Source organism: Glycine max, chromosome 13, assembly GCF_000004515.6.
Source record: "Glycine max cultivar Williams 82 chromosome 13, Glycine_max_v4.0, whole genome shotgun sequence".
NCBI classification, from domain to species: Eukaryota; Viridiplantae; Streptophyta; class Magnoliopsida; order Fabales; family Fabaceae; genus Glycine; species Glycine max.
Genome location: NC_038249.2, coordinates 1,503,882 through 1,514,428, shown reverse-complemented (window position 1 = coordinate 1,514,428; position 10,547 = coordinate 1,503,882). Strand labels below are relative to the sequence as shown.

The window sequence follows — 10,547 nt, the reverse complement described above, 5'->3', positions numbered from 1 at the left end:
AAGAAGTAGTTCATCCGAAAACTTTCCGAAAGAAGGGTTCTTCCGGATGACCTTTGAGTTTTCTAGAAGCACTTTCCGGAAGAACCACTTCTTCCGGAAAGTTTTTTTTTTTAAAAAAATTGTTTTGTTTTTTTTTTTATAATATTGTTTTGTTTATTTTTAAATTAGTGTATTTTATTTATAAATAAAGTTGGTTATTTGTATAAATTAAGTTGGTTATTTTTGTTAATTGATTTTGTTTATTTTTTATATGATTTTAGTTAAGTATTTTACTAATTATTTAATTTTAAATTATTTATGTTTTTTGTTTATAAATGAAGTTGTTTATTTTTATAAATAAAGTTGTGTTTGTTTTGGAATTTTTTTTAAAATACTAATTTTTTTTATAAATGATATAAATTAAGTTGTGTATGTTTTGAAATATTTTTTCCCATTTTGTTTTATTTTTATATATATAATTTTAGTTGTGTATATTTATTAATTATATATTTTTAAATTAGTTGTGTTTTTTTGTTTATTAATAAAGTTGTTTATTTTATTATAAATGAAGTATTTTTTTTATAAATTAATTTGTGGATGTTTACTAATTAATTATTTTTACATTACTTGTGTTTTTTTTATAAATGAAGTTGTTTATTTTTTTAAAATTAAGTTGTGGATATTTTTTAATTAATTATTTTTACATTAGTTGTGTTTTTTTATAAATGAAGTTGTTTATTTTTTAAAAAAATTAAGTTGCGGGTGTTTACTTATTAATTATTTTTACATTAGTTGTGTTTTTTTTATAAATGAAGTTGTTTATTTTTTTTAAATTAAGTTGCGGATAAATAATTATTTTCACATTAGTTGTGTTTTTTTATAAATGAAGTTGTTTTTTTTAAATTAAGTTGCGAATAATTAATTATTTTTACATTAGTTGTGTTTTTTTTATAAATGAAGTTGTTTATTTTTTTATAAATTATCTTGTGTGTGTTTTCAAATAATGTTATTTAAATTAGTCTTATTTTTTTTATAAATAAACTTGTTTTATTTTTATAAAGAAAGTTGTGTATGTTTTGACCGAAAAAAATACGTGTTCCACATGATTTGTAGATCATGGCTAGAACACGAGGTTTAAGTCGTGCCATAGGTAGAGTTATAGGTAGAGATAGACAGGATGACCATGATGATGTTCCCGAAAGGCGTAGGCCTACTGCATCAGCCCATAGGCATCGGGTTCATCAGATGACTCAGGATGTTCCTGCTGAGGATGCCCCTGAGATGACTGCGGATGTACAGGGTGCTGATGGTGCTGAGGGGTCATATGCTGATGATGCTGAGGGATTCCCAGGTGGGCCACGTGACTCGTCAGTGCTGACATCATTTGCGGACCATGTTGCACACGCCGTTTGGGGTGGACACGTATTTTAATTTGTTAATTATTTATCATTGTTGATTTGTTTGTCATTAATTTTTTTTTATAATTGTATAATTTGTACTTCAAATCAAGAACGTCTTGATTTGAAGTTAGTGTCACATGGGAGGAAGGTGACATTGATTGGGAGGCCAGTGCATGAGATTGAAGGACTGGTAGGTGCTACAAGATTAAGTCCACTGATCGATTGTTCAGTTGTTACTGGCGATCCTGGACTTGAATCCGCATTTGTGGAGAGGTGGCACAGCGAGACCAGCACCTTCCACCTTCCGGTAGGAGAGTTGACGATCACATTGGACGATGTGTCGTCACTCCTCCATTTGCCTATCACTGGCGCGCTGCACAGCTTTCATGCTCTTTCTACGAAGGAGGCGATCTTTTTGCTGACCGAGTTGCTAGAGGTGTCTGCCGAGGAGGCTAGAACCGAGACAACACTGACACGTGGGGCATACGTACGACTGGGATGAGTTCGAGACATTTATGAGATGAGATGTCAGACCCGACGGTGGATTGTAGCAGCTCGTGCTTATCTGCTGCACCTGGTCGGTTGCACTCTTTTTGCTAATAAGAGTGCAACATACGTTCATGTGGTTCACCTAGACGCTTTTTGTGACCTGGGTCAGAGTGGTGGTTATGCTTGGGGAGTTGCCGTGCTGGTTTGTGACATCCTGGAAACTTCTACCCGGAATTTTGTAAACGATGCATTTTGAATGATTATATATATGAGTATTATTCAGTGTATATATATATACATATATACTCCTGGTAGAAGTAGGTATATTGGGGGAAAGATATGCGGGTTAGGCTAATTAACGAAGAGAAATCCATAACTGGATAGTTATAGGTTAATTCTCAATTAATTAGTCTAAAAATTATCGTTTTACGTGCAACTTAAAATTTAACAAAACCAACCTCTGAACCACGCTCGGGGTTTCATTCTGAGCGTTTTGATATATATATTGCTTACTTTCGAAAACGGGCCCCGACGGGTGCTGAGAAACGCGAGGGATTGGAACCAGAGAAACGACATGCAAACCGAGGCAAGATTTTAGCATTTCAAAAAGGTCAGATTTTTCTCTTCTTGTGACTGAGTATGAGTCACATCAAGAGAAAAAGTGGGCCCCTTTTTACTCCACTCAAAAGGAGACATGTGGCATACCTTTTTTGTTTAAAAAAAGAAAACATGAAGCCATTTTAAACTAAAAAGCCACGTTCTCTCTCCTCACTCAGCCAAAAGAATTCAGAAGCTTTTCTCCCTCATTCTCACGTTGCTATTCTCTTCTTCTTCCTCACCATTGAAGCTCCATCAAAGCTCCAACCTTTGCACACCATTTCTGCTCCAAATCGCGAAAGGAAGCCATTTTCGGAGTCGTGAAGCGCACCTCTACGTTGTGGGACTTCAAATTTCAGGTTTGGGTAGACTTCTTTCTCGCATAATTTCGTGGGTATTGGGTGTTTGGGAGATATGATGGGTAGTTTTACTAGGTTTATGCCTTATGATAGTTATTTGTGATGAAATTTGTTGAAAGAATGCTAAACTTGTCATGTTGGGTGTGAGTCAAGCTTACCCATTCTGTTTTAGGATTTTATGATGATGTTTGTGTGCTGAAATTGCTGATGGAAAACTGATAGAGATGAAGGGTAGAGTTAACCTAGGGTTAAAAAGTGAGAATGTAGTGATATGAGTGGAAAAGTGTGATGCTTTGAGGATTTGAAAAGCTAAATCTGGATTTAGTGGTAATTGGAGATTAAAGTGAGTTAATCCTAGTTTGAAATGTCATTTAGGACTGTGGGAAAGCTTGGGCTGTGCAAAGGAGGAAAATGAGTGACCAAAGTGAAGGCAAGAGCCATTTCTAGGGTAAATTGGGTGTTGAGGAGTAAAATTTTGATTCGGTAGAGTTTTCGCCGTAAAACCAGTTTGAGCGAGTTTAGATTAAAGTTATAGACTTGTTTGAGATGAGAGTTTGCTCCAAAATTACCCCATTCTCATTTTCACTTCTCAAACCTTGAAAATCCACTAAATTGAGGGGTTTTAGATACCTAGATTTTGAGTTGCTTTGGTCTGAAGCTTGTCTTTGGTTTAGATATGATTTATACATGATTTAGGACTTGTAGGATCCAATTTGGGCAAAATTGGATGAAGGCAAGAGTGATTTCGAAAATCTGCACTTTATGCAGAATTTTGCTGTTGAAATGTGCAGCAGAATTTTGTGCTTGTGCAGAAAATGCTTATGTATGGCTGGTTGTGGAAAGGGTTGTACATATTGGGTTTTGGACGTTTTATAGTAGATCCCAATGGTCAAAATGTAGACTTATGTACTGGGGACCTCCAGTAAAATTTTCGAGTCGATCCAACGGTGAACGAATTGGAACGAAGAGAATGTTACTGGGGTATTTGAGTAAGGAAAACTGTGGTATTGGTTTGTGTTTTGGGCAGAGTTTTCTGCCTCTGCCCTGTTTTCTTGGTTTTTGATAGTTCATGATGTTTGGATGTTGAATTGCTTGGATGTTGTGGAAGCTTGGAGGGATTGATGGGGACCCAGTGTTGAGAGGAACGAGGATAAGGGCTACGTGGGAGTACGTGAGCTCAGTTGAAGGTGGGCAACTGAGGATGGTGGATTTATGTGTGATTTGTGGGTGTGGAGAGTGGACTTGCACCATCGCCCAATCGCCACCTAGTACCACATATGACGGGTACCCCATAATCCTACAAGCTTGAAGTGAGAAAGTGTGGAAGAGTCAGTCTTCCTACTTTTATTCGTTGACCACAGAGTGGTACCTCAAGATATGTCGCGGGGGTCAGGAGACCTTGGGGATATCAGGTGGGGTGCTATTGCCTAAAACCAAGCTTGACCAATCCCGACCCAACCCGGGCATAGTTAGTCAGTGAGAACCTGTGACGTACCTCAACAGGCGAGCTCCTGGCAGTCAACCGATAAAAGAACAAAGACCACAAAGCAAGGAGGCTTGTGTGGTGGCTGGCCAGCTATGGATCTTGAGTGATATTTGGAAGATAGCCTCTGGTAATCGATTACAAAGGATGTGTAATCGATTACAAGGCTTAAAAATGGAGACAGGAAGTTAAGATGGCCTCTGGTAATCGATTACCAAGGGTGTGCAATCGATTACCAGGCCTAAAAATGGGGTCAGGAAGTTGAGATGGCCTCTGGTAATCGATTACCAAGGGGTGTAATCGATTACCAGGTTTAGAAATAGAGACAGTATGTTGAGGAGGCCTCTGGTAATCGATTACCAATACTGTGTAATCGATTACACAGAGTAACAGATCACTGGTAATCGATTACCAGTTATGTGTAATCGATTACACAGTGCATATTGCAGGTTTCCATGTTCTAAAGCTGTGTAACTCGAGTTGGGCCTTTGGTAATCGATTACCATTGCTGTGTAATCGATTACCAGAGATGAAAAGCCTTGAGGCACACCTTTTAATTACATGCAGTGGTTATGGGATGCATTGTGTTGCTACTGTAGTTAGATCTCTCGTGAAATAGTCTACCCCCTTTATTTTATTTCTTGTAGATCGCGATGGCAGCGCAATTAATCCATGACCGAGTGGAGATGGAGTGCCTAGAGGGAGTTTGGTAGACCCTCGAAGGCAATGCGAGGTGCCGATTCCGTGGCACGATCCGATTCACGGCTACTTCATTGGTACATCCAGAGGAACCAGCACGCACGCTTCAGCGCACTGTGGAGTGGATATTACCTACACCTACTCCATATCGACTAGTGGAGCCAGTCCAAGTGATAGAGGTGACGTCATCTGAGGAAGACCCTGAGGAGGACCCAGAGGAGCTACCTCTTGAGCCTGCTGTGGATGCTCTTGACTTTCCAGAGGGTGATGAGGACCCACTTCCTGAGGTGGATTCTCCCGAGGACGTCATGTCGGCATCTGAGGCAGACTCTACGGAGGAGAGCGGTCTTGGAGGGATAGCGACTAGCGGAGGTTCTTCATTATAGCAGACGACTCCTTAGACTAGGTTTATATACTTTTTGGGGGTGGGTGTATCTAGTACAGACTGTTAGGTTTACTCTTTTTGTTTTTGTATGGGTAGACCTATTGTATAGGAATTTGATGATTGTATACATGTGGCTGAAGCCACCACAGTGGATACCTTTGCTTTGGATGTCACTATGTATTTTGCAAAACTCCCATATTTTGGACAGCTTTAGATGATGAATGTACTTATGTTTAATCTTGTTATTTGAAATGAAAGTATTAACAAACTTTATTTGCAAGAGAGTTCACTGACCGTATTTTATTTTATTATTTTACACGTGACGACCTAAAATGATGGCTGGTATACTTGTATTTTTGAAAGAGCAAAATAGTTTAGAGGTTATGAGTGATCAGAAAGAAATGACTTCGAATAGAGTTGTGAACTGGCCATTCAGGACTCTATAGTGATGATTTTCCTTCTGAACTTAAATACTGTGAAAAAGAGAAAGAAACGAAAAAGAAAAAGAAAAAAATTTTCCCATGGTTTTTGTTATTTAAATCATTACTATTAAACTAGTCATTATTTAGGGACGCCACATGGTTCATATGTATGACCAGTTAGATGAGGCTTCTAGGACCACCACACGACAGATTGCGGGGTACCTGACTCTACTACAGGTAAATTTTGTGTTTTTTAATATGTTACGTTCGGTTATAATTTAAACATATTTTTATGTTATGTTAACCTCATTTTTTGTGTAGTGCTGGATCTATGAGCACTTCCCTAGTGTGCACCAGTGCGCCACAGATGATACATACCAGGAGGCGTCCCCACGTGCTTCCTGGTGGCTGACGTCGAAGGCGCATATGAAGGGAATCACAGGAGCACCTTACAGGGCACGTTGTGATGCTTTGACCGTCATGGATGTGTCCTGGTTGCCATACACTGAGCATCGGGGGGTTAGGGCCTTTGAGCTAATTTCATCATTCCAGGGTCAGCTGAGATGGGGTCCTATGGTGGTCACAGCTCGACCGGAGAGGGTGGTACGACAGTTTGGTTACATTCAGAGCATCCCTCCACCGCCTGTTAGTGCTCGATTGTCATATGATGATATAGATGACAGGTGGATGCATTTTGCGGAGCACGTACTACCTATGGGTGAGCTTTGTCTAGTGCCTGGGCAAGTATCTGCGGATTACATAGAGTGGTTTTTCCGCATATCTCACCCATTCATGATACCGACCCAGGCAGGTGACCAGCCCAGAGATGCACCAGCCGCAGACCCTGAGGAGTACATACAGCTGCCCAGCCCCCAGGTTCCAGTGGCATTTGACCCCCCTCCACATGCAGTGATAAGATTTTTTGCACGTTTAATGTTTGATGAGTTGTTATTTATTTTAAATTTTATAATAAATGTTTTTAATGACTGTCACAGGATGATTACGACGGCTATGAGGCGGTTGCACAGAGGTTGGAGCGTGTGCTCAACCTTAGGATGGTCACTGCAGGTACAGAGTTATATGATATTATGCAGGATTGCTTGACGATCGCCAGAGGGGGAGCCTGTGCTGATGAAAGTGTCAGGGCTCGACAGAGACGGCGCACAGAGCATTGATTATTGTATTTATTTTTTGTTTTGTAGTTGACATGAATTTTTGTATTTGTTACACTTTTTAGTTTAATATAATTGACTTGTTTTGCACAGTTTATTATTTTTGATATTAACTGACGTATCGATTCTGATTCTGATCGTGGTCCTTAAGCGAAGTTTTGGAGTGTTTTAATTTTTTTTTTAAAAATGAAGCTAAAATCATGAGTTTTGTTCGTAAGAATTACATTAAAAATAAATGTTTTTATAAAAGAGGCAAGAAATCCAAAAAAATAGGAATCAGATCCTTTTTTGATGTTTAAGTACCCATGTTTGGGGTTTTTTTTGGTGGGTGTACGAGTGGTTTAAGACATTGGAGGGGCGCTATTTCTCAAGTTTGGACATCAAAGAACACAAAAAAATTATTGCCTTTCCCCGGTTCCATCAAATAACACCTAAAAAAGAGCCAGAAAATTCAAAAAAATAGGAATGAGACCCTTTTTCATGTTCAAGTACCCATGTTTGGGGTTTTTTTTTCCGTGGGTGTGCGAGTGGCGTAAGACAATGGAGGGGCGATATTTCTCATATTTGGACGTCAAAGAACCCAAAAACATTATTCCCGTTCCCCGGTTCCATCAAATAACACCTAAAAAAAGAGCAAGAAAATAAAAAAAAATAGGAATCCGACCCTTATTCATGTTCAAGTACCCATGTTTGGGGTTTTTTTTCTGTGGGTGTGCGAGTGGCGTAAGACAATGGAGGGGCGATATTTCTCATGTTTGGACGTCAAAGAACCCAAAAAAATTATTCCCGTTCCCCGGTTCCATCAAATAACACCTAAAAATCCAAAAAAATAGGAATTCGAGCCTTTTTTCATGTTCAAGTACCCATGTTTGGGGTTTTTTCCGTGGGTGTGCGAGTGGCGTAAGACAATGGAGGGGCGCTATTTCTCATGTTTGATGGTCAAAGAACCTAAAAAAATTATTCCCGTTTCCCGGTTCCATCAAATAACACCTAAAAATAGAGCCAGAAAATCCAATAAAATAGGAATCCGACCCTTTTTCATGTTCAAGTACCCATGTTTGGGGTTTTTTTTTCCGTGGGTGTGCGAGTGGCGTAAGACAATGGAGAGGCACTATTTCTCATGTTTGGACGTCAAAGAACCCAAAAATATTATTCCCGTTCCCCAGTTCCATCAAATAACACCTAAGAAAGAGCCAGAAAATCCAAAAAAATAGGAATTCGACCCTTCTAAGTATGCGTAATGTTTTAAGGTAAAACATTTAAAATAAATTATCTTTGGACCATTGAAACAACACATTGAACTTTATTATGGGATTTAAACACGCCGTAAACAGATAAAGGTTACATCAATGAAAAAGCAAAAAAATAAACATTGCATTCAGTTGTTTAGCTATGTCGCAGTCACCTCGTCTTCGATTTTCACAACATATTTAGTAAAGACAGCTAAAATTTCTATTGGCCCATATTTTTCCCAGTAGTTAGATTGTACTAACACCTTCAGCAGTTCTTCGTTGGTCCTCAGCTCATTTATTTCATATTTTATAAGCGTATCTGAATACTCAAACCGACCTGGTTGGCGGAAAAACAATCGTCTTACCGTTTGTGATTTGTGAATTCCAAGAGGGGGAATTCCTTTAGGTGCAACTTGCTTTATTAAATTCTTCAGTTCATCGATGGTACATGTTGAAGGAATTTGAAATTTCTTAGGATTTTTTCCTGTGAACGCGCATCCAACAAATTTGTTCTACGGTGGCATGTTCCATTTCCCGTTGTAATACAGGATCGCGTCATGAGTACCGAGCATAATGCATTGAAGTAAGTTTATTATTCCACCCGGTGTTCTTCCAACGGTGCATAATAACTCAATCGGACCAACACAAGAAAATTGATCATTACACATTAACATTGTGTTGGCATCGTCATCATTTATCAATTTCATACATTGAAAGCGAATTTGGTTACCTGTATCGGTGAATGGCTTCTGGTAGTGAATTTCATCCAAAAATTGTTTGTCGGATAGCTAAAGGGTATTGTGTATTCTGGTTTTTAGGGTTGCAAAATCACAGCTGTTTGGTACTCGAATGGGCACCAGAGTTGAAGTTTGAAAGTAAACCCCAGTATCATTGTGAATAATTGATCCATTTGGAAAAATGAAAGCCAACCTTGAGTTGGCAATCGTCTAACTGCTAGTTTCTCCTAAAAATGCCATTCTTTGTGTATCAATTGGGAGACTATGTGAAAGCAAGATAATGTGTGATTTATTAGCCGTGTCTGCTATATATATATAGATGGTTGTGACCGAGCGATTGCTTCACTTTGTTTACAAAAAAATAGACACGCGTGAACATGTTTCGTGTTTATGTTTCCTTCAGAATGTGTAGTCAAGTCAGTCAATGTGTTGTTGCGCTCAAACTTTAATACGCATGCATGTCATTATGTGTTTTCAATTATGACAATGATGTATGCTACACGCGTAAATGATTTTTGTTGGACCAACAATTTTTTTGCTTAACGAAATGAGTACTTAATAATATTAATTGGTTACTAATGACTTACAACAAATTATATCGCATAATGAATACAATTACATAAACAATGCATGTTTAGTCTTCATTTAGGTCGACATAGTGTCTTTTGAATGACATCAAGCTTGTGTATTGCTGCATTCTACTAATATATGGAGTTGTCCACTGCTTTGCCTGAGAATAACAATTGCTTGACTACAACAACGTTGGAGGCAGTAAGGGACAATGGTCTTTCAAATAAACCTGTTGTACATGAACAAAGATTATATCATGCGGTGACCGTGTCAAATGAACCAGCGAAGTCATTGCATAATTGTTATACTAACTATATTCAATGTACCTGAACAAAATGATTTCCAAACACGTGACCAACACATATCATGCGGTGCCCAGAAGAATCAGGTGGTGGTTGACTTCTAAGAGGAAAAAATGTCATGCATTGTTGTCAGGACAACGATACAAGGATTACGTTATATCGTGATGCAATCACATATCCCATCTCCGTTATATCCATCCACTTGTTCACACTAACCTGAATCAACCAAACATACACATGTAAGTAATTTACAGTTTGTTATTCAAAAAATTAGCATAAAAACATACCTTCGAAAATCCATCAACAAGTAGGGACAACTTTAATTGTTCAAATCTCTCTGTGCCACCGAAGAGGTGCATGTACTCATGCGACCACTTGCCAAGTTCTTTAATCAATTCATTATGCACTAACGACCATGAATCTTCCCCCATACCTAATAAAGCGGCAATGGATCGATATCCATAGTTACCATCCGCTTTCACATCTACAACGTCACGAATGAAACCTTGAATGAATGGCGCAAATTGATCCAACATCGGGATGATCCTTGTTGGCTGAGGCGGTTCAGAACATGATACACTACGTTTGACTGGAGAGTTGCTGCTTTGAACAGAATGAAAAGCATCAACATACTCCCAGTAAGACGGATCACGCTTTGTGGATCTTTGACTTCTTTTCATCAGTTTCTTTGGTGCACCTTTAGTGTTGACCTTTGACGGAG

The 10,547-nt window shown here is 38.6% G+C and overlaps 2 protein-coding genes across 2 annotated transcripts; both read left to right on the top strand.

Annotated features, from left to right (window-relative positions):
• Positions 1-1,095: 1,095 nt before the first annotated feature.
• LOC102664094 (uncharacterized) lies at positions 1,096-1,881 on the top strand. Its single transcript, XM_006595235.1, has 2 exons — positions 1,096-1,401; positions 1,528-1,881. The coding sequence occupies exons 1-2, from the start codon at positions 1,096-1,098 to the stop codon at positions 1,879-1,881; spliced, it is 660 nt and encodes a 219-aa protein (XP_006595298.1).
• An 18-nt stretch (positions 1,882-1,899) lies between these two features.
• Positions 1,900-6,988, top strand: LOC102663978 (protein MAIN-LIKE 1-like). Its single transcript, XM_006595234.1, has 4 exons — positions 1,900-2,070; positions 5,991-6,050; positions 6,171-6,689; positions 6,809-6,988. The coding sequence occupies exons 1-4, from the start codon at positions 1,900-1,902 to the stop codon at positions 6,986-6,988; spliced, it is 930 nt and encodes a 309-aa protein (XP_006595297.1).
• Positions 6,989-10,547: the final 3,559 nt, after the last annotated feature.

Coding starts and splice junctions, on each gene's coding strand:
- LOC102664094 (XM_006595235.1), top strand. CDS start 1,096: ATGGCTAGAACACGAGGTTTAAGTCGTGCCATAGGTAGAGTTATAGGT. Junction 1,402..1,527: donor ACGCCGTTTGGGGTGGACAC/GTATTTTAATTT, acceptor CATGGGAGGAAG/GTGACATTGATTGGGAGGCC.
- LOC102663978 (XM_006595234.1), top strand. CDS start 1,900: ATGAGATGTCAGACCCGACGGTGGATTGTAGCAGCTCGTGCTTATCTG. Junction 2,071..5,990: donor CTTGGGGAGTTGCCGTGCTG/GTTTGTGACATC, acceptor ATGTATGACCAG/TTAGATGAGGCTTCTAGGAC. Junction 6,690..6,808: donor TACAGCTGCCCAGCCCCCAG/GTTCCAGTGGCA, acceptor TGACTGTCACAG/GATGATTACGACGGCTATGA.